General features: G+C 42.5%; 1 protein-coding gene across 1 annotated transcript; it reads left to right on the plus strand.

Annotated features, from left to right (window-relative positions):
- Positions 1-10,502: 10,502 nt before the first annotated feature.
- Positions 10,503-19,431, plus strand: LOC132390935 (toll-like receptor 5). The gene is given in 3 exon segments (XM_059963471.1): positions 10,503-11,141; positions 17,427-18,845; positions 18,847-19,431. Coding segments are annotated over 3 exon segments (2,643 nt in total).
- The last annotated feature ends 5,092 nt before the right edge of the window (positions 19,432-24,523 follow it).

Raw genomic sequence — 24,523 nt, forward strand, 5'->3', positions numbered from 1 at the left:
TTGACGATTGTTGCTCAATTTTATTGAGCTATTATGATTTCATTTGGTTTCAAGTAATTAGCTCTCAGGGGAACTCAGTTGTTTCAGATTTTGTTATTCACTCAGTCTGATATTCAAACTCTGAGGATCTTTTCTACGTTCATTGAATGTGCTTTCCTTAATTTCTATGTGGCAGTGCATCTGGATCTTGTCATAACATAGGAACAGTAGGTTAATTTAAAATCATACTGCTAATGTGTATTTGCCTTCTGGTGCAAGCTTGGAGTTGGACTTTTTAGCAAGTTTCATGGAAATAAGTTGCAAAATGGCTTGCTTTAACTCAGGGGTACCCAAATTTTTATGACATGGACCCTACCAGCTTGTCTCACTGGCTGTGTCAGGAGCTGGGACAAGCAGTTGATGATCTATTTTGTGGAGGAAGTTTTAATTTTATATGGGCAGCCTGAAACCATCTGGTGGAGAAACCAGTCAGGGCTCACAGAGCAACTCCACCATGAACACTCTCTAAATGTTTGTTTTAAAAAAAAATGATTTTTTAATGCATTTTCTACAACACTACAAATTAAAAAAAAACCCAAAAACAAAGTAGAAAATTAGTACAGTGCAGATAAACATACAATAATAATATAATACAAAATGAGATAATTGAGAAAGCACCCAAGTTGAAGTCATGTAAAGTTAGTGTCCTCCCCAGGCCCCACAACAAAAAAAAACTCCAGACCAACCAAAACAAAATGTTGAAAATATAAATCAGAACTTTCAAACCCCCAAAACTGTAAATACACTTGAAAACAGAAGATAATAATGCCTACTATCAAAAAAAAGAGCTGAAAGCAAGAGACTTAAAAAAAAACTTAATTAAGAGGAAAATTATGAAAATACTCAATAAAAGGTCCCCAGACCTTATGAAACTTTATATCCGAATTAAGAATTGAATAATGGATTTTTTTCAAGGTCTAAACAGGACATGATATCATTAAGCCATTGAGCATGCGTGTGCGGGGCAACATCTCTCCAAGTAAGGAGGATTAAACGTCTAGCCAGGAGAGAAGCAAAAGATAATATTCGACATTTAGTCGAATTCAAGCATATATCTGTCTCACCCAGGAAAACAAACAAAGCAATTAAAAGGTTAGGTTCTAAGTGATGATTCAGAATACAGGATAAGGTTATAAAAACGTCTTTCCAAAATTTCTGTAGACTAGGACAAGTCCAATACATATGAATAAGAGAAGCCTCACCACTTTTACATTTATCACAAAGAGGACTAATATCAGGATAAAATCAAGATAGTTTAGATTTGGACATGTGGGCCCTATGAACAATCTTAAACTGTAAAAGACAGTGACAAGCACAAAGAAGTTGAATTAACCGATTTGAGAATCGAGTCCCAAACCTCATCAGTTAAAGGGATATTTAAGTCATGTTCCCAAGCCATTCTGATTTTATCCACAGGGGCACACCGTAAGGATACTAATTTATCACGGATAAAGGATATTAAGCCTTTACCCAGTGGATTAATAGAAAAAGAAATCCATAGCATTTTTCTCAGGCATTTCAGGGAAGTTGAGAATTAAAGGATTGATAAAGTGTCTAATTTGGAGATATCTAAAGAAATGGGCATTAGGCAGATTGAACTTAGCAGAGAGTTGTTGAAAGGATGCCAAGCGATTATCGATAAAAAGATCTTCAAAATGCCTAATGCCCTTTCTATACCAATCATAGAATGTTGAATCATACATAGTAGGTAGAAAAAGATGATCACGTAAGATAGGACTAGAAAGGGAAAAACCATAAAAACCATAAAATTTCCTAAACTGGGCCCATATTCGCAAAGTATGTCTAACAAGAGGATTAACAATTAGTCTAGACAAACTACAAGGGAGTGCAGAACCAAGAAGTGCAGAAATAGATAGATCTTTAGTGGAATTCAGCTCCATTCCTACCCAATTAGGGCACTCAGATTGGCTATGAAAAAAAGACCAGAAGATAGTGCAACGGATGTTAGCTGCCTAAACGTTTGTTAAAGAGCCACCTCAAAAGGTGACATAATACAGTGACATATGACGTTTCAAATTAGTAAAATGACTCAAGCCACCTACACTCTAGCTCCCAGAATCTTCTTTGACATATGTACAAAACACACATACAAAACCACACAGACAAGTGGTGACGCTTCCCTGCACCTGTATCTCTGAATATTATTTATCTTTAATCACGTGGTGAATTTACACAGAACTCATCACGACAACGACTCAAGCAGTTCTGTTACTCTTTGCAAATTGACCCCTTCTCTCTGTCCCATTCTACTGTAATCTAAAACTCCATTTGTGACCTGCCGATGTACCCCATGACATAAGTAGCCCGTAGCCCGAGTATGTTCACTCTAACTAGGTAGCACAGGAGTATAGTTCTCATTTACAATTTCAGGCCCTTCTGGCCAAACAAGCTTGCGTCTCCCAATTACACGTGACTAATTAAGTTATTAACCTGTACATCTGGAATGTGGGAGGAACCCAGATTCTTCACACATTCCAAAGATCCACACACCAGTGATCAGCAATTGTGAGCAGGGGGAGGGGTTTCAATTCCTGCCACTGCGTAAGGAGTTTGTACGTTCTATCTATTACTGCATGGGTTTCCTCCGGTTCTCAGGTTTCCTCCCACATTCCGGAGGTGTACGCATTAGGGTAAGTAGATTGTGGGCATGCTCTTTTGGTGCTGGAAGCATGATGACACTTGTGGGCAGCCCCAGTAATCCGTGGAATGTGCTGGTCTTTAATGCAAACAACACATTTCACTGTACGTCTTGGTGACTGTGACAAATAATGCTAAACCTTATCCTCTCTTTTTATACCTCTATAAAATTACCTCTCAATTTCTCATCTTGATTGAAGAATGTTCCATCCTGCTCAACCTCTCTCCATAACTCAGTCCCTCAAGTCCTAGCAACGTCTCTGTAAAATCTCCTTTGTACACTTTCAAATATAATGGCATCTGTTCTACAGCAGGGTAACCAAAACTGAACATAATATTTCAAATGAGGTCTCACTAATGACCTGTATAACTGCAACATAAAATCTCACCTTCAATACTGAGTACCCTGACCAATGTGCCCAACCCTTCTTCATCACCCTGCCTTCCTGGATCTGTAGGGGTTTGTTTCAGGGTTGGTGTGGTCCAGACCAGGATTGCACAGAGTGTGGATTATTCACTCTCAATTTTCTATAATCCAGTGAATGAAGTCCCAAACTGTTCAAGCTCCCCCCATGAATGGTTGGCCGCTGAGTGTTTGGTGGGGTGACCTTGTTGCTTGATTGATATTTGTCAGTATTGGGCTCTGCAGTCATTGTTTAAATCTCTCGACGTCACAGTGATAGCGATGTTGTGGTTATGAACTAGTTTGGAACTTTGGCTCTTCTTGTGAAGACACAGAAAAGGAGGAACAACTGCCTCCCTTTAACAGCACAGCGCAGTATAGACCTCTCAGCATATGAAGTTGTCATGACCTACTCAGTCTAACCCCTATGTCCTAAACAGCCCATAACCACCCAGTTTTGTTTCATCCCTGTACCTAAGAGTCTCTTTGATATCCGTGGTGTAACACCCCCGACAGCACATTCCAGTCACTCTCTGTGTAAAACCTACATCTAACATGTCCTTTAAACTTTCCTTCATTCTCCTTAAAAGGGTGCCCCCTCTGGTATTAGCCATTGCCACCCTGGGGCAAGATGGCAGCGGGATAGCAGCAGCAGCAGCGGCAGTGGACGGAGGAGGTGGAGGTGGGACAAACACAGCGTGAACCGTGAGAACACGTCTCTTCCAAAGGAGGGTTGGACAAGGTTTTGTGTTTCCTGTTATTTTTTTCCCGGGAGCCCGCCTTCGCCTGTGATGTCTGCTCGCAGCCCTTCGCTGCCACGCCCAGGCTCAGCAGCCACCAGCACTGCCACTTCGAACCCAGGCCCAGGCCCTGCTGCTCCATCCCCAGTGTCCCGGCCGCCACAACATCCGGCCCGGAGCGCGGCGTGGTGAAACGCCCCAGGCCCAGGCCCAGGCCTTGCTGCTCCATCCCTGGTGTCCCGGCCGCCACAACCCCCAGCCCGGAGCGCGGCGTGGTGAAACGCCCCAGACCCAGGCCCAGGCCTTGCTGCTTCATCCCCGGTGTCCCGGCCGCCACAACACCCGGCCCAGAGCGCGGCGTGGTGAAACGCCCCAGGCCCAGGCCCAGGCCCAGGCCTTGCTGCTTCATCCCCGGTGTCCCGGCCGCCACAACACCCGGCCCGGAGCGCGGCGTGGTGAAATGCCCCAGGCCCAGGCCCAGGCCTTGCTGCTCCATCCCCGGTGTCCCAGCCACCGCAACACCCGGGCCGAAGCGCGGCACAGTGAAACGTCCCAGGCCCAGCTGATAGCACCTGATAAGGGTCCCTTGCTCAGAGTTACGGGCAATGGCCAATGGCAGACCCAGCAGGAGACTGGAGGGAACGCAGCAGACCTACGACCTTGGAAGACAATGGTTGCTTTGCAAGCAGATGATCTACCAAAAGAGGTGGTGATCTCCTTAAACTCACCTGGCAGAAGGCAAAGGCAAACCACTGCAGTAACCTGCCGAGTCCATGATTTCCCAATATGTCAGTCTCAATAAAGGATCAAAACAACGATGTTAACGACAAGTGTTGGCACAGAGCGGCATGGAGGGAAATCGTCCACCAACTGGAAATTCCAGATGTGACCTGACGATGACCCTGGGAAAAGGCACTGGCCCTCCACTCTGTTCCTTATAAGCTAAATTATCACGTTGCTTCTCACCCTCCTTCACTCCAAAGAAAAATGTCCTTGCTTCATTCTCTAATCACGAGGCAACCAGAAATGAACACAATGTTTCAGGAATAGTCTAACCACAGTTTTATAGAATTGCAGAATTTCCTTGTAGCGCTTGACTAATGAAAGCCAACACACCATCACAGCATACGCCTTCTTATCTGTTTTGTGGAGAGTATTTCAACTGGTGGGGGGCGGGGGGTGGCTACTGCATAGGACCAAAGTAAGCTGCAGAGAGTCATAAGCGTAGTCAGTTCCATCATGGACACTGGCCTCCGTAATATCCAGGACATATTCAAGGAGCGATACGTTACAAAAGCTGGCATCCATGATTAAGGACCCACAGTTCCCAGGATATGCCCTCTTCTTACTGCTACCATCAGGAAGGAGGCACTGGAGCCTGAAGGCACATACTCAATGATTCAGGAATAGCTTCTTCCGCTCTGCCATCAGATTTCTGAGTGGACACAGACTCACTTCTTACTTATTTTTATTTTTTGTGTACTACTTATCCAATTTAACCACTTACTGAAATTCTCAGTTTTTTCTCCCTAAGTATTGCATTGTACTGCTGCGGCAAAGTTATTAAATTTCACAATATATGACAATGATACTAAACTTGATTCTGATTTGGATTCAACTTGGTGACAACTTTCAGGAATCTATGTATTTGGACCTCAAGATCCCTTTTTTCTTCCACACTGCTAAGAATTTGCTATTAACTGTTACGGAATCAGGCAACAATAAATATATGAGTGAGGCAGGGGTTTATATAACAAATAACACATTTATTAAACACTGAAAACAAACCCCCCCAGAAGTAAACAAATCACTAATGTAACCGGAAATCAGCTGCTGTGCGGCAGCTTAAACAGTTCTTAAAGCAATGAAGCTTAAACAGTTCTTCAAAGTAATTTTGCAAAAGTTCAAAATGCTCACAGTCCATTTAAGGGAGAGACTTTTTAAGACGATTTAAATGCTCTTTCACATCGTGTTGCTTCGGTTCCCAAATCGAACTTTTCCCGTGAAGAATTTCACGTAGATGGACAAATGAAATGGCTTAAAGGCACTGACCTTTCCTTTACAACACTGTTCCCAATCCTTTCTGCTATTCACAGGGATTAACATGAGAACAGTCAATGAATTCCTTCCGAATAAGGATCAAACAAGGTCGAACCTGTTTCACCGTCGAAATCGATTCTCCTCGATCTTCTAACTCCTGAACTCTGATCTTCACTCTCCACTGATTCTCAACCAGCAGTATTGTAAAGAAACTGCTGGCAATGACCTTTTAAACTTTAGGCATTAGATAAAACTTCATCTTTCAACTAAACTGCGTCATAACATTAAATCACGCAGTGGCATGAAGTCAACATGGCAAATCCAGCCACGAACTGCCCCTCCTCACAGGGAGGGGTCCTCCTTTTATACCCTGTAAAAAAAAACCTGTCACATGACCTCTACTGGCAGGAAAATTACATCACTCCACCATCACAAGACCATTACCTCAAGTCCAGTATAGCTTCAACCCCAGTCACGTGACAAGGGTACGTAACATAACCATATTTGACTTTCCAAACTGTATCAGTTCACACTTTTCCAGATCAAACTTCATCTGCCACTTATGCTGACCTCACATTCGTCAAGGTCCCCCTCAGTACTGAACACCAAAGGAGGGTATTCATTAAAGACCTCCCTACCTCATCCGACTTCAGGAACATATTTCTCCCTTTATCCCTTTTGTCTGTGAGGGTGCCTGTCACCCTGGCCATTTCCTTCACTGCCTTCTGGCAGGAGATGCAGGAGCTTGAAAGCCTGGAGCACCAGACTCATTAACAGCTTCTTCGCCAATGCTATCAGACTTACTCATAGAGACTGGCAGCACAGAAACAGCCCTTCAGCCCTACTGGTCCGTGTGTACACCATGATGCCCTATCCAATTTAGTTCCATTTCCCATATGTTCTAAGTCTTCCCAATCCATGTGCTGTACCTGTCCAACTGTCTTTTAAAAGTTATTATATCTGTCTCACATAGATAATGCTTTGTGTAAAAAAAGCTGCTCTTCGTTCCTATTAAATTTTTCTCCTCAACTTAAACTTTTAGTTCTTGATTCCCCAACTCAGGGAAAGACACCATGTGCATTCACATATCTGTGCAGCTCATGATTTTATACACCTCTATAAGATCACCTCCCAGTCTCCTAAACTCCAAGAAATAAAGTTCTAACCTCCCTGACTTCTCCCTATAACTCAGTCCTGGCAACATCTTTGCAAATCTCTTCTGTACTCTGGAGAGTTTAATAACATCTTTCCTATAGCAGGGTGACCAGAACTGAACACAACACTTCAACTCTTGAACTACTTTTTCCACACCCATTACCTGGTGATGCAGTCACATCCTTGAATCTTTCCTTCTACCTTCCCACTATTGTTACTTCAGCATTTCTTTTTCCACAAGTTTGGTCTGCACAACAATCACTACAGTATCCTGCTGTTGTATTTATTATCATCATGTTACTGTTTATTCAAGTCAGGTTGAGTTTATTGGCATGTGTTCCAGTACGGTGAGAAACAGGAACAACGAAAGACTTTCTAGCAGCATCGTCACAAGCATGTAGCTATAGGTAACACACAGAACAAATTATACGGACTGGAAGAGAGAGCAAAGATTGCAAATCAAGACATTTGTGCAGAGACAAGCCCATGGTAGTGCAGGAGGTGGTCTCAAGCCCATGGTAGTGTAGGAGGTGGTTCAAGCCCATGGTAGTGCAGGAGGTGGTCTCAAGCCCATGGTAGTGCAGGAGGTGGTCTCAAGCCCATGGAAGTGCAGGAGGTGGTCTCAAGCCCATGGTAGTGCAGGAGGTGGTCTCAAGCCCATGGAAGTGCAGGAGGTGGTGTCACGCCCATGGAAGTGCAGGAGGTGGTCTCAAGCCCATGGTAGTGCAGGAGATGGTCTCAAGCCCATGGTAGTGTAGGAGGTGGTCTCAAGCCCATGGTAGTGCAGGAGGTGGTCTCAAGCCCATGGAAGTGCAGGACGTGGTCTCAAGCCCATGGAAGTGCAGGAGGTGGTCTCAAGCCCATGGTAGTGCAGGAGGTGGTCTCAAGCCCATGGAAGTGCAGGAGGTGGTCTCAAGCGCATGGTAGTGCAGGAAATGGTCTCAAGCCCATGGAAGTGCAGGAGGTGGTCTCAAGCCCATGGAACTGCAGGAGGTGGTCTCAAACCCATGGAACTGCAGGAGGTGGTCTCAAGCCCATGGTAGTGCAGGAGGTTGTCTCAAGCCCATGGTAGTGCAGGAGGTGGTCTCAAGCCCATAGAAGTGCAGGAGGTGGTCTCAAGTCCATGGTAGTCAAGGAGGTGGTCTCAAGCCCATGGTAGTGCAGGAGGTGGTCTCAAGCCCATGGTAGTCAAGGAGGTGGTCTCAAGCCCATGGTAGTGCAAGAGGTGGTCTCAAGCCCATGGCAGTGCAGCAGGTGGTCTCAAGCCCATGGAAGTCAAGGAGGTGGTCTCAAGCCCATGGAAGTGCAGGAGGTGGTCTCAAGCTCATGGTAGTGCAGGAGGTGGTCTCAAGCCCATGGAAGTGCAGGAGGTGGTCTCAAGCCCATGGTAGTGCAGGAGGTGGTCTCAAGCCCATGGCAGTGCAGGAGGTGGTCTCAAGCCCATGGTAGTGCAGGAGGTGGTCTCAAGCCCATGGTAGTCAAGGAGGTGGTCTCAAGCCCATGGAAGTGCAGGAGGTGGTCTCAAGCCCATGGTAGTCAAGGAGGTGGTCTCAAGCCCATGGTAGTGCAAGAGGTGGTCTCAAGCCCATGGCAGTGCAGCAGGTGGTCTCAAGCCCATGGAAGTCAAGGAGGTGGTCTCAAGCCCATGGAAGTGCAGGAGGTGGTCTCAAGCTCATGGTAGTGCAGGAGGTGGTCTCAAGCCCATGGAAGTGCAGGAGGTGGTCTCAAGCCCATGGTAGTGCAGGAGGTGGTCTCAAGCCCATGGCAGTGCAGGAGGTGGTCTCAAGCCCATGGTAGTGCAGGAGGTGGTCTCAAGCCCATGGTAGTCAAGGAGGTGGTCTCAAGCCCATGGAAGTGCAGGAGGTGGTCTCAAGCCCATGGTAGTCAAGGAGGTGGTCTCAAGCCCATGGAAGTGCAGGAGGTGGTCTCAAGCCCATGGAAGTGCAGGCAGTGGTCTCAAGCCCATGGAAGTGCAGGAGGTGGTCTCAAGCCCATGGAAGTGCAGGTGGTGGTCTCAAGCCCATGGAAGTCAAGGAGGTGGTCTCAAGCCCATGGTAGTGCAGGAGGTGGTCTCAACCCCATGGTAGTGTAGGAGGTGGTCTCAAGCCCATGGAAGTGCAGGCGGTGGTCTCAAGCCCATGGAAGTCAAGGAGGTGGTCTCAAGCCCATGGAAGTGCAGGAGGTGGTCTCAAGCCCATGGTAGTACAGGAGGTGGTCTCAAGCCCATGGAAGTGCAGGAGGTGGTCTCAAGCCCATGGAAGTCAAGGAGGTGATCTCAAGCCCATGTAAGTGCGGGAGGTGGTCTCAAGCCCATGGAAGTCAAGGAGGTGATCTCAAGCCCATGTAAGTGCGGGAGGTGGTCTCAAGCCCATGGTAGTGCAAGAGGTGGTCTGTAGTGTTCGTTGCAGTGCTGGATTAAAGTTATGCAGATTGATTCAGGAACCTGATGGTTGGAGGGAAACAACTGTTCCTGAACTTGGTGGTTTGGGACTTAAGGCTTCTGTACCTCCTGCCTGCAATAACAGTGAGAAAAGGGCATGGATCGATAATAGATGTCATCTTTTTGAGGCAGAGCCTTTTGTAGATTTTGTCAACGTTGGGGAAGCAGTGCCCATGCTGGACTCTGCATTTCCATGTTATGACATGACTGGCCAGGATACTTTCTGTGGTGCGTTTGTAGAAGTTGCAGCGGCATGCCAAATCTCATTAAGCTGCTAATCTCTGCAAGTTTCATGCAAAAAAGGAATTATTTTGTGCTCTGGTATACATGATAAAAAAGAAAACATGACAAAAATTATATTGTAGTTGTACAAGACATTGGTGAGGCCACATTGGGAATATTGTGTTTGGCTTTGGTCATCCAGCTACAGTAAGAGTGCAAAGGAGATTGTGGAGATTTGAGGAACTATGTGATGGACAGAGATTGTGCAGCATAGGAGAATGAGGGGTGATATTATCGAGTACAAAATCATGAGGGTCAAAGACAGGGAAATGCCCAGATTGAGAAATCACGAATTAAAGAGAATAGATTTAAGGTGAGAGGAAAGAAATGTAATAATAACCCGAGGGACCGATTCACTCAGAATGTGGTCAGTATTTGGAACTGAATGCCAGAAGAAGTGGTTGAAGCAGGTTCAATAACCACATTTAAAGGTTGTTTGGATGGTATATGGTGAGGAAAAATTTAGAGAGATTTGGGCCAAATGCATGCAAATAGAACTAGCTTGGTTGGGCACCTTGGGTAGCATGGACAAGAAGGGCCAAAGGGCCTGTTTCTGTGCTGTATGAATCTAACAAACTAGGCTGATCTAATCTAAAGGGGCAATGGCCAAGGGAAAGGGTGCAGGGTCTCAGGGACCTTAGTAATACAGGAAATCACCTGCCCTGAGGGTCAGATGAGGCAGCCTCTGGGGCAGGGGGTGGGGAGGTTGTCTCCGAGTTGCTCTGTTTCTCTGCGAGTTGGGTGGATGCTGAGTGAATCCTGGCAGGCGGAAAGAGAATTCACTAACAATCCTTTCCTTTCTGTTCCTCTGCCAGGCTGGGACCATGCGACTCTCCACTTTCTTCCTGCTGGTGGCAGCCTTCAGGTCTGCCCAGTCCCTCTGCTCCTGGCATGGGATTTACCTGTCCTGGAGAAACAGAACCTGAGTCAGCCTCCAGCCGTGCCAGCGGGTGTGGTGTACCTCAACCTCAACTGGAACAACATCAACTACATTGAGAGGAACTCCTTCTCCTGGACAGACGAGCTCCGCACCCTGACAATCGGGAAACAGGACAGTAGGTGGATGGAAGTGGGGCCCAGCGCCTTTGGGAATCTGCCTGATCTGACATTCCTAGACTTAGGAGGCAACATTCAACTGCAGTTGGACCTGGAGGCGTTCACTGGCCTGGGACAACTGCAGACTTTGCTGCTGGACTATAACGGTCTGAAGGACTCGGTCTTACAAAACGGGTACTTCAGACACTTAACTTCATTGCACACTTTGGTTCTGGAAGGCAACCGGTTACAACACATCAGACCAGACCCAACCTTCTCCAACCTCCGGGCACTGCAGAATGTTGACTTCAGTTTCAATCAGATCCAGCAGATTTGCAAGGAAGACCTGGTTAATGTTCAACACAGGAGGGGTGGAGTTTCAAGATGGCGACGTAAGCATCTGCCTTTTAGGCGCTCTTTATTTTTTTAACTATAATCACCCTTTAATTAGATCTTTTCGAACTTAATCATATGAGTTGCTACCTTTGATTGACCCTTTTTTCCTAAAATAATAGTTGATCTAATCTTGTCAAACCTAAAATGGCTACAAGTAAGAAATCGGCTAAGGATCCTGTATCCATCGACGCAATTTCTGGTCTTTTGGACATTAAACTGGATGTTAAATTTGCGGGTATGGAAGGTAAATTGGACAATAAACTGGATGCTAAATTTGCGGGTCTGGAAGGCAGACTAGAAGGTAAATTGGACAGTAAACTGTTAAGTTTGGAAAGGAGGATTACTACGAAAATATCCGATTTTGAAGGAGTTGTTAAATCGCTTGAAACTAAGTTTCAGTCGCAGGCGTTAGTGGTTCAGCAGCTTGGAAATAAGATCACGACTCTTGAACAATCAATTTGTGAAAAAGCACGTACAATTGAAGTGTTAGAGAAGAAGATAGAGTCGACTGCTAAAACTTTAGATCAGTATAAGTTTAAAATTACTGATCTTGAAAATCGTTCTCGCAGACAGAATTTGCGCATCATCGGAATTCCCGAAAAAGTTGAGTCCGGTGATTTAACTGAATTTTTCTCTAAATTACTGTGGGAAATTTTCGGTGGTGAAGGTTTGAAAAATGAACCTGTTATCGACCGCGCTCACAGAGTTGCGAGGCTTTCGTCTGTGTCTGATAAACCACGAGTGGTGATTGTTCGCCTTCATTATCCTCGTGAGAAAGAGCTTCTAATTCGGTTAGCTCGTAAAAAAGGTATGATCTCCTACAAAAATTACTCATTTCGAATTGTTGAGGACTATTCGTATGAAGTAATGAAAGCCAGGATCGCTTTTAAACCAGTGATGGCAGAGATTCATTCGATTGGATTTAAACAAGCTTTAATGTATCCAGCGAAGCTTAGAATGGTGCTGCCCGACAACAGTCTACACTTTTTTAACACTCCTGAAGAAGCGAAGAAATTTGTTGAAGAATATCGATCCTCTAGTGCAACTTGAACTATGAGTTACATTGAAGATTTTTTTTTGGAGAGAGGATGCCATTTCATTTTAAGTTTTAACCCTGGAAGTTGGGTTATAACTTTTTATTTTGAGCTATGGGTCTGGGTCTTTTTTTTTTACTACTATTATTATTGCTTATAGATGCTGTTTTAATTTTTATAATATCCTTTTTTATACACGTTTGTATTTTGTAATAATGAATTATTTTTTCAAAATGTCGTTTCTTCTTCCCATAAGTCTTTACTTTTTATAAGCGTTTATTTGCTTGCCTGTATTTAGAAATGGAACAAAGGCTTTGAATTCTTTTTTTTTAGTCTTTTTTTTTATATATGTTGTAGTGTCTATTAAATCTTTTTTTTAAAAAAAAATTCTATTTTGATAACTTTTTTTTACTAAATTTTCTTATTAGATTGCTGAATTTATATTCATATTTTGTAATATGGCTTTCTCAAAATGTCGTTTCTTCTTCCCATAAGTCTTGGCTTGTGAAACGTCATCTTTGTATCTGAATATGGAATTTCTTTTTTAAAGGTGTATCACATTTTTAAACTTTAATGTTCATTTTTTTTTATTAATGATTTTTCTGGTTTTACTATTTTAGTTTTTTTTTTGACTTGTCTGATATGTGTGTGTATGTGTATGTATATATATATATATGTAGGTATATATATATATATATATTTTTTTTTTTGCAACTCTATATTTTAATTAGGGTGTTATATAGTTTTTTCTTAAAAAAATTTTCTTATGGAGCTGCCATCTTGAAATGGGGGTAATATTAGTATTAGTTTATGCGCCTGCCGCTTGGCTTTCTTTCAAAGGGTGGGGGGAGGGGGGAGGGATCTTTTTTCATGCTTTTGCTTTTTATTTTTTTGCTTTTAGTTTATGGGCTGACTTTAAATTGTTAATATTGTTGAGGTGTCAGGATCTCCGGTTGCTCCTGAATCAATTTTCCTTCTTCCTAAATTGTGGGTTATGTGTCTTTTTAACCTTTTATGATACACACAATTAATATTGGTATGATGGATAAATCTATTAACTTTATCTCGTGGAATACTAATGGTTTAAATCATCCGATTAAACGTAAAAAAATATTTAAAGTATTCCATAGATTGAACGCTAATATTATTTTTGCACAGGAGACCCATATTAGGAGGGAGGATAATCAACGTTTTTTTAGGTTCTGGAAAGGTCAACAATTTCACTCAAATTGTACCGCTAAAATTAGGGGTGTGTCTATTTTTATAGACGCCTCAATTTCGTTTACACATTATGAAATTATTTCTGATCCACAGGGTAGATTTTTGTTGATAACTGGTTCACTTTTTAATCGGAAAGTTGTTTTAGTTAATATTTATGCTCCAAACTTTGATTGTCCTGAATTTTTTAAACGTTTATTTACTTCTCTTCCTAATTTGAATGAATATATGTTGATTATGGGTGGAGACTTTAATTGTTGTTTGAATCCTTCGATGGATAGATCTAAACCTATTCGAACTCTTCCGAATAGATCAGCTTTACTTATTAATTCTTTTATGGTTGATTCTGGAATTACTGAAATATGGCGGTTTTTGAACCCTAAAGATAAAGAATTTTCATTTTTTTCACATGTATATCATAGTTATTCTAGAATTGATTATTTCCTTATTGATCATCGTTTATTAACAGATGTTATTGATTGTAAATACGATTCTATTGCTATTTCGGATCATGCGCCTTTGAAGTTATCTATTAAGATTCCGGACTCTTCTATCAATACTAGATCTTGGAGACTTAATGCTACTTTGCTTCAAGATCCAGAATTTATTACCTTCATAAAACAACAAATTGACTTATTTTTTTCAACAAACTATAATGAAGAGATTGACAAAGGAATACTTTGGGACTCTTTCAAGGCTTTTATTCGTGGACAAATTATTTCATATTCCGCTGGTAAAAGAAAACAAAGATATTCAGATATAGCTTTATTGGTGGATAAAATTAAAGAAATTGATAAGATTTATTCCGTTACTCCTACCAAAGAACTTTATAAGAAGAGAGTTGAGCTTCAAATGGAACATAGTTTATTATTATCTTCTTCAATTGAGAATCAATTAATTAAGACTAGGGCTCAATTTTATATTCATAGTGATCGAACTGGTAAATTGTTAGCTAATCAATTAAAAGCTATTTCGACTAAGCGACAAATTATTAAAATTCATAAACAAGACGGTAATTTAACTACTGATTATAAAGAAATTAATAACACTTTTCAAGATTTTTATAAATCTTTATATCAATCAGAATTTGACGGTGACCGGTTTACGATGGATAATTTTTTTAATAACTTGAATATTCCTAAACTGATAGATGAAGATTGTAGCTTGCTTGATGCTCCTATTTCTATGGATGAAATAAGAGAGGCTATCTCATCAATGAATTCAGGGAAAGCTCCTGGTCCTGATGGTTTTATTGTAGAATTTTTTAAAACTTTTTCTTTATTGCTTTCTCCTTGGCTATGTGAAATCTTTAATGATGCGTTTGTTAAGAAGAGATTACCTCAATCGTTTTATGAAGCTACTATCTCTCTAATTCTTAAAAAAGATAAAGATCCTACTTTATGTGCATCTTATCGCCCTATATCATTATTAAATGTAGACTCTAAGATTCTTACAAAAATTTTAGCCATTAGATTAGAAAAGGTATTACCACAGATTATTTCAGAAGATCAAACTGGTTTTATTAGGAATCGGTATTCCTTTTTTAATATTAGAAAATTGATTAACATAATTTATACTTCATCACCTACAACCCCAGAATGTGTTATCTCATTAGATGCTGAAAAAGCTTTTGATAGAGTTGAATGGACATATTTATTTAATGCATTGAGAAACTTTAATTTTAGTCCTAATTTTATATCATGGATTAAATTAATATATTATAAACCTCTTGCTTCTGTTCTTACAAATAATTATAGATCCTCTTTTTTTCAATTATCTCGTGGTACGAGACAAGGTTGTCCTTTAAGTCCTTTATTATTTAATATTGCATTAGAACCTTTAGCTATTGCTATTCGTGAGTCTCCTAATATTTTTGGTATTACCCGTAATGAGAAGTTATACAAATTATCGCTTTATGCTGATGATTTGTTGTTATATATTTCTAATCCTAGTAGGTCTATTCCTGCTATTTTATCCTTGTTGGCTCAATTTGGTAGCTTTTCTGGTTATAAGTTAAACTTAGATAAGAGTGAGTTATTCCCTTTAAACGCGCAAACTTTATTGAGTGATAGGATGCCATTTAAAGTTGTTACTGATAATTTTATCTATTTAGGTATAAAAATCACCAAGAAATATAAAGATTTATTTGGACTGAATTTTTTACCTATGCTTCATCAAATTCAGCAACTTACTACAAGATGGTCTCCCTTATTTTTATCATTAGTTGGTCGGATTAATGCTATTAAAATGATGATTTTACCGAAATTTTTATATTTATTCCAAGCTTTACCAATTTTTATTCCTAAATCTTTTTTTGATAATATTGATTCAAAAATTTCCTCATTTGTGTGGCAAAATAAAAATCCTAGGTTAAGCAAAAGGCAATTACAAAAGTCTAAAAAAGATGGTGGTCTAGCTTTACCTAACTTTAGATTTTATTATTGGGCGAATAATATTCGTAACCTAATGTACTGGAAACTAGATTTGGATTCACCTGTGTGCCCACAGTGGGTAAATTTGGAATGTAGTGAGGTTAAGGGATATTCTATATTTTCCGTTCTTGGTTCTTTTCTTCCTATTGATTTAGCCAAATTCAATAAACAGATATCTAACCCTGTTGTTAAACATACACTACGAATTTGGTTTCAATTTCGCAAATTCTTTAATCTGAAAAACTTTGCTCTGGACAGCCCTATTTTATGTAATTTTTTTTTAAACCTTCATTGACAGATCAAGCTTTTAGTATATGGAAAAGGAAAGGTATAAAATGTTTTCGTGATCTTTTTTTTGAAGGTACTTTGATGTCTTTTGATCAACTATCCAACAAATTTGAATTACCTAAATCTAATTTTTTTAGATACTTACAAATTAGAAATTTCTTACATAAAATTCTTCCATCTTTTCCTAACTCAACTCCATCGGATTTTTCAGATTTGATTTTTACTTTTAATCCTTGTCAGAAGGGATTAGTAGCTTTTATTTATAACATGATTATGAAGATACAGCCAGAAATATCGGATAGAATTAGACAAGAATGGGAAAAAGAACTTCGATGTAATATATCAACAGATAAATGGGAAAAAAATTTACAAATGGTTAATTCCTCCTCTATTTGTGCTAAACATGCTTTAATACAATTTAAAATTGTACATAGAGCTTATATGTCTAAAGATAAGCTTGCCCGATTTTATTCGCATATTAATCCTCAATGTGACAGATGTCACTTAGAAGTGGCTTCATTGACTCACATGTTTTGGACATGTCCCACTTTACATAACTATTGGAAGGACATTTTTGATGTCATTTCCTCAGTATGGAATATCGATTTACAACCCCATTTTATTACCTCAATTTTCGGTATACCAAATGAAGATGGCAATCAGCTTTCCCCTTCAATCAGATGAATGATTGCCTTTGTAACATTAATGGCCAGAAGGTCTATATTACAAAACTGGAAAGAAGTAAATCCTCCTACTACATTTCAGTGGTTCTCCCAAACTATTTCTTATTTGAGTTTGGAAAAAATCAGAAGCACTATCTTTGATTCTTCAATTAAATTTGAAGAAACCTGGGGACCATTTATTCGACACTTTCATATGAATTAATTTGGCCTATTTCAGATCCTTTTCTCTACTTATCCTTGTTCAGGTATGGAGTTCCGGAGTTCTTTTCTTGACACCTTCATATATTTATAAAGTACTATTATTGCCCATGTTAGTTATAGTTTAGTATTTTTTTTTCAATATATATTTTTTCTCATATATAATCTCAATTTTTTTTTCTTTTTTTGATGATTATTTTTGTTTTTTTTTTCATATATATTTATATAGACTTGATTGATTTATGTACCTTTTGTTGATGGATGTTTTAATAGGATATTATTATCCTATTACTAATGTAATCTCAAGTTTATTGAATCTGTAATCTATTCATTATTATGTGTTGTTTTTTTTTATATATGAAATTTAATAAAAAGATTGAAAAAGAAAAGAAAGAATGTTCAACACAGGCCTTTCAGAATGTTTGATATATCCTGGAACCGTCCTTTGTATGCAAGTAAATCCCTCAGCTGGGAGAGGTGTGGTAACCCCTTCTCCAACATCTTCCTATACACTCTGGACATATCGGGCATTCCTCTGAGCATTCAACAGCTGGAGAAGATGTTTCTGGCAATGAGGGGAACCCTCATCATCGAGCTGAGAATGGGACATTTGTCCATCGGGGCATCATTCGGTTGCAACAACTTACCCGATCCCAACAACCAAACATTTTCAGGGCTCGCCGAGAGTTCTGTCATGATCTTGAATCTCCACCAGACATACATCTTCTCCCTGCAGCCCCATGTCTTCTCACACTTCCCTGACCTAAAGATCCTCTCCTTACCTCACAACCGCATCAACCTCATACAGAAAAATGCCTTCTTCGGCCTGGAAAATCTACTGACGCTGAACATTCCCTACAACTTGTTGGGTGAGATCTACTCATGGACAATTGAGGGTCTGCAGAATGTTTCCTACATTGACCTACGACACAACCACATTGGGGCCATCCAGTTTGGTTCCTTTGAAGGACTCACTCAGCTTGTCACTTTAGACCTTCGGGAGAACTCTCTTTCCCGTCTCCCAGCCTCCAAGCCATTGCCTGGCTTGCAGTACCTCCTCTTAGGATATAACCGACTAGAAGAGGTGTATGGGATGGGGAACATGGACAACATCACCTTTCTCGATCTTTCTAACAACGCGTTTGAGAACTTGCAGGTGTTTTACGAGATTATGAAGCAGCCCACAGTGACTCAACTTCTGCTAAGGAACAACCGCTTATCCGTGTGCACCATCGCACCTACCAACACCATACCGAAAAGCAACCACCTCCGTCACCTCGACCTTTCCGGTAACTTCCTCCAACTAACGTGGGCAGCCGGCGAGTGCTGGGATGTGTTCCACAACCTCTCCAACCTGACGGAGTTACTTCTCCAGCGGAACTATCTTGCTAAGCTGCCCCAAGGCGTCTTCAGTGGCTTAGTCTCCCTGAAGAGGCTTAACCTGTCCCTGAACTCACTGACCCAGCTCAGCCACGACCTCTTCCCCAGCAACCTCGAGATCCTGGACCTGTCCAGCAATCGCCTGACTTCACCCGACCCAGTCACCTTTAGCTTCGTCAGGCGTCTGGACCTGAGGAACAACCAGTACATCTGTGATTGCAGCCTCAACCGCTTTGTCCTCTGGCTGAACCGCACTGAGGTGGAGTTGGTGGAACCCCTGACCCAAATGGTTTGCGCCTTCCCGAAAGGGCTCAAGGACGTACCTCTTCTCTCACTCACGCCAGGCTGCGGGATGGAGGAGACGCAGTTTGCCCTGTTTGTCACCGTGACCACACTCCTGGTGATTTTTCTCACCTCTGTTCTTCCTCTACACTCACTGCTGGTCCTTGATCCTCCTGTGCTACAGGGCTGCTACCAGGACTGTCCTGGAAGGAGGCAAGACAGGGACAGACAGGTTGGGCTACAGGTTTGATGCCTACCTCTGCTTCAGCAGCCAGGACCTGGAATGGGTGAAAGACAGTCTGCTCTTGAATCTAGAGGAGAACCGGTTACAACTGTGCATCGAGGAGCGGGATTTCATTCCTGGGGAAGACCACATTACCAACATACGGGAGGCCATATGGGGCAGTAGGAAGACAGTGTGTGTGGTCACCAGGTGTTTCTTGAAGGATGGCTGGTGCCTGGAGGCATTCAACATTGCCCAGAGCCGCCTCTACCATGAGTTGAAAGACGTTGTGGTCCTGCTAGTGGTGGGTTCCCTGAGGGACTACCAGCTCCGGAAGTACAAGCCCCTACGGTCCTATCTGCAGAGCAGAGGGTACCTGCGCTGGCCGGCCAAGCCCTATGACCAATACTGGCTCCTGCAGAGGCTGGTTGACAAGATCCGGCAGGACCCCAAGCAGAGAAGGGTCAGAGCCAGGAGGAAAACATTTCTGGGCCTCCTCCCCTAGAGGAAGGAAACAGGAGAGGTCAGGTTACAGAGGGTGGTCACCATCTCTGGCTGACTGGTGCGCTGACTTGTGTCCTTGCTGGATCCTGGGGGAGCACAGAGTCAGTGAGTCAGATTGTGTGATAGAGATGGGGAGGGGGAGGAAGAAGAGAGGGATAACATTGGGGACAGAGAGTAAATGGAAGATGGGGTACAGAGGGAAAGAGAAGGAACTGGGGAGATAGGGGCCATCCCGTTTACCATCCCACCCAGATTCATTACATCAACACACTGAAGTGTTACTACCTGTCCCTTAGACAAATCACTAACATGCTTAGTGAGCAGTTGGACCTCAACACTGATCTCTGGGGTTTCCCAGCAGATATCACCTGCCACCCAAGGATCCATTTATTCCCATCCACATCTGCTTTCTATGAACCAACTCCCAGTTCATCCTCCACAACTCCCTGTTCACCAACCCAGTGCACAGACCTTTTCAACATCTCCAGAACACCATGTTACTAGTCAGATCCTCAAACCCTCAACAGAACAGTCACACTTGACATCCCCTTTAGAAATTCACTCTGACTTCGTTCAATTATTGTTTTCGAGACATCTTAATATTTATAACAGATTCCAACATTTTCCCAACTACTGATGTCTGGTGAACAGATGTGAATTCCCAGATTTCTCCCTCCTTACAGGATTGTTGGGGTTACATTTCCACCCTCTAATCTACAGGAATATTTCCAGAACGTGTAGAATTTTCGGATGTCCTCACTATCAACAGCTACCTGCTACTGGGATGTGGAACTTCAGGTCCTTAGGAATTTCAGCTAGTGGGCTTTATTTCTATATTATTATTTCCTCACTTATTCTTTGTCCTGTTTTATTTTCTGCAGACAGATACAAGTCATTGTTTATCTGAGATTGCTGGAGGGTTAGATGGTAGTTGTGGAGGGAAGAGGAATTGATGACAGTTCCTTATCCCCCACAGACGCTGCTTGACCTGCTGAGTTTCTCCAGCAGTTTGTTAACTGTTTAATCCCTGCCTGCAGTAGCTGGAATGGAAATATTTTGCTTTTGCTTGATGGAGGAATCAGATGGCTGCATCTGATTCTGTCAAAAAGGCAGAGGAGCCAGCGGGAACAAGGCAGGGTGGGATAACAGCAGAGACAGAATGTGCCGGTCTGTAGAGAGCTCAGCGGTTAAGATCAGAGAGATGCAGAGGGGCAGGGGGCAACAGACACTTTAAAGGCAAAACAGGGACAATGTATACACCTGCTGGATAAATGTAAAATAAACTTTTTGGATTAGGATGTAAAGTTGCAGGTAAAAGTATGAAACCACAGAGAAAGTAAAGTTAAAAGGTAGAGGAGAGAAAGATTCAGAGACCAAAACCTGACCAATGATTTATCAGAGATTAAAATCATACTATAGTATCATTACCCTGTGGTTTCTTGTATTACTGTTTGCAGAGCTTTATATTCTTTGTTTCGCTACTTGTTTTTAAATAAACTTTACAAAGGAAAACCAAGCTGTGTTCACAAATTCACGGAATCGCTCACTGTTCACAGAATCACAGAATTCCCAGAAATTCACGGAATCGCTCAGTTTGCCAACCACTACGCCTATCTATACTAATCTTGCATTAAATCCATACCCCTCTGCGCTCTCTTCAATCAGGTACCTGTACAGGTTTCTCTTAGATGTTTTTCCTGTTCCTGCTCCACTATCTCCTTTGGAAGCTCTTCCAGAGATCAACTACTCTGTGTGAAAGATTTACACTTTACAGCCGAGAGAGTTTGCAGATGCTGAAAGTCCAGAGTAACGCACACAAATGCTGGAGGAACTCTGCAGATCAGGCAGCTTCTATGGAAAGTCAATGTTTCATGCTGAGACCCTTCATCCGGACTGGAAGAGGCCAGAATACGAAAGTGGGATAGGGGAAGAAGCACAATCGAGAAAGTAATAGGTGAAGCCACATCTTCTTAAGTCTCTTCCCTCTATCCTTAAAGTTATACAGTATAGTTTTAAGCATTCTATCATGAGAAACTAACTCTATCTTCCCTATTTCCTAACTATTTTATCTGTTATCACATTTCTTAGCCTTTCTAATCCCAGTCTTTCAAAACTCTCCAGTCCCAAACACATCCTTGAAAATCATTTTTGCTTCCTCTCTTGCTTAATCACATCTTTGGAGGGCAGAACTACACACAACAAACCAAGTGTCACACATGATTGCTGTAAATTTTGGTAGCTTTACTACTTCAGAATAGACACGCCATGGGATAACAGCTCACCCTATCCAGAAATAAAGCTGGTTGATAATCTCTAACACGAGTTCTAACAAGCTAAAAGGGGAATCCCAAAATCACCAGCAAAAGGTGCACCCTGACATTTATCTATGATGAACCAAATCCTCTTGTTTATAATGCGTAACTGTATTTGCCTATACTTAGAGTCCAGTGTTTACGGGGGGTAAACTTCCACCATGCTTTTAGGAGGGGAGTTTTTGCATTTGGACCTAGTGATAATGAAGGAATGGTGATTTATTTCTAAGTCAGAATGGTGTGCGACTAGGAGGGGAACCTGTGGGTGGTGGGTTCCCCTGCATTTCCTGCACGTGGATTTGGTGGTAGAGGGGGTAGTTTGGGATCTGCTGCAGTGCATTTTGTAGACGGCTCACACTGCAGTCACTGTGGGCTGGTGGTGAAGGGAGTGAACGTGTAGGGTGACAAATGAGGAAGTCAGTTCAAATCACCAGCAGTATCGATGCCCTAAACTCTCTCCTCCTCCTTCACAATTCATTGACTCAAGCTGCACACATAGCTGCCACTGTTCCCTTCCACACTCTACTCACCATAGGGTACAACAGAGCCAAGGGCCCAGCCTCAGAGCCTCTAATACTCTGAGGGGGAATTTCTTCAGCCAGAGCGAGGTGAATCTCTGCAATCAGCAGGCTGTGGAGACCAAGTCACTGGGTATAGATTGGTAGGTTCTTAATTAGTAAGGAGGGTTATGGGGTGAAGATGGAAAAATGGGGTTGAAGAAAAGTCAGACAAGACTAAATGGCCTAACTCTGCTCTATATCTTATGACCTATATCTTATATCATAAGACTTATATCTTATGGTCTGTCTCCGCCCCAAACTTAAGTCAACATTTAATTTGCTGTGGGGTTGTGAATTCCCCCCGAAACTCATGTGGTTCCCAACTCTACCCTACCATTTGGAATCCTAGAGACTCTGATTGCTTGCAGAGGCACAGTGTACAGGGAGAATCCATCGGATAAACCATCAAACACCATTTTATTCTCCTGTCAACTCCCCAGAGATTTTACCCCTCATCATTTTACAGCAGGCAATTATCCTACCTCTCTGGGGTGGAGGAGGCAACCAGTGTACCCAGAGAAAACCCACACGGTTACAGAGAGAATGTACACACTCCAAACAGTCAGCACCTGGGGCCAGAATTGAACTCAGGCCTCTGGATCTGCAAGCTGCGAGACAGCAGCTGTATCCCCTTCACCTCTTGTGCTGGCCAAGCAGTGAACAGTGCCCCTTTAGCCCAGACACTGGTTTGGAAGCTTAGACAGATTTCTGCTGCCCCCCACTCCCTTTTACTCCCAGAGTCAGTGGCAAAGGGCCAATACCACAAGCCCTGATCGGACTCAGATTGTACTGGGGTGGGGGGAGGAGCTCATATCCTTGATACTGGATAATGCCCCACTGTTGCATATAATGTTTCACTGGTGGAACAGCTCTGGGTGCTGTTGGCAGACTGAAGCTCTCAGTGTAAGGACACACTGGGGGCACCAAGCTCGAAGGGTGTGGCATCACTCCCTTCCTGAACCACTGAACTGGGAACTGCCACCCCCGAGACCACTGTTCGACTGGTGCAACCACTCCTGCAGATCCTCTCTCGTGTGGTCCCATCCTTCTTGTAGTGTGGTGACCAGAATCATATCATGTCATGTTACCCAGACTCGAGAGCTTGGGTTGTAGGGTGAGGTCAGACAGATTGGGATTTTATAAAGGTGTTTAAAATAATGAAGGGCAGAGATAGGGTGAATGCACAGTCTTTTCCATTGGGATGGGAAATCAAGAACTAGAGAGCACAGGGTTTAAGATCAGAGGGGAAAGTTTTGAAGTGGTCCTGAGGGACAATTTCTTCATCCAGAGGGTAATCGGTATGTGGAACGAGCTGTCAGAGGAAGTGGTAGATGTGGGTACAATTACAGGGAAATGGGTCAAATGCTTCATTCTCATGACTGTGTAATGCCATGTTTAATTTTGCTGATGACACCATTGTTGTTGGCTGAATCAAAGGTGGAGATGAATCAGTGTATAGGAGAGAGATTGAAAGTCAGGCTGAATGTTCTCATGGGCGGTGGCAATTCCGGATCGAAATCAAGTGACAACAGGGCTTCAATTCCAGATGAGCTCAATGACTTCTATCCTCACTTTGACCATCAAAACCTAGAGGAACCACCACAAATCCCCACAGCCCCCGATGACCCTGTGATGTCAGTCTCTGATCTGACGTGCAAGCAGCCTACATGAGGGTGACCCAACGAAAAGCAACTGGCCCAGATGGGGTATCTGGCCAAGTACTAAAGAGCTGTGCCGATCAGCTGGCTGCACCATTCATTGAGAACTTTAACCTCTCACTTAGACAGTCTGAGGTACCCACCTGCTTCAAACAGGCTTCAATTACACCGGTGCCTGAGAAGAACCTGTTAATTTGTCTCAATGATTAGTATTTGTCTCAATGATAAGGATGCAGTACTTACAATGAAGTCTTTTGAGAATGAACATACCAACTCCTGCCTGAGAAGCAACTTGGATCCGCTCCAATTTACCCACCAGAGGAACAGCTGATTGGCTCTTCACACAACCCTGGAACATCTGGACAGCAAAGATGCATACATCAGATGCTCTTGATAGACTACTGCCTATCAGCCCTCAAAGCTAATCAATAAGCTGCAAGAACCTGGCTTCAAATCCTCCCTGTGCAATTAGATCCTTGATTTCTTCACTTGCAGACCCCAGTCAGTTTGGATTGGCAACAAACATCTCCTCCACAATATCCATCAGCACAAGTGCACCACAA

This window comes from Hypanus sabinus, chromosome 3 (genome assembly GCF_030144855.1).
Source record: "Hypanus sabinus isolate sHypSab1 chromosome 3, sHypSab1.hap1, whole genome shotgun sequence".
Lineage (NCBI taxonomy): Eukaryota > Metazoa > Chordata > Chondrichthyes > Myliobatiformes > Dasyatidae > Hypanus > Hypanus sabinus.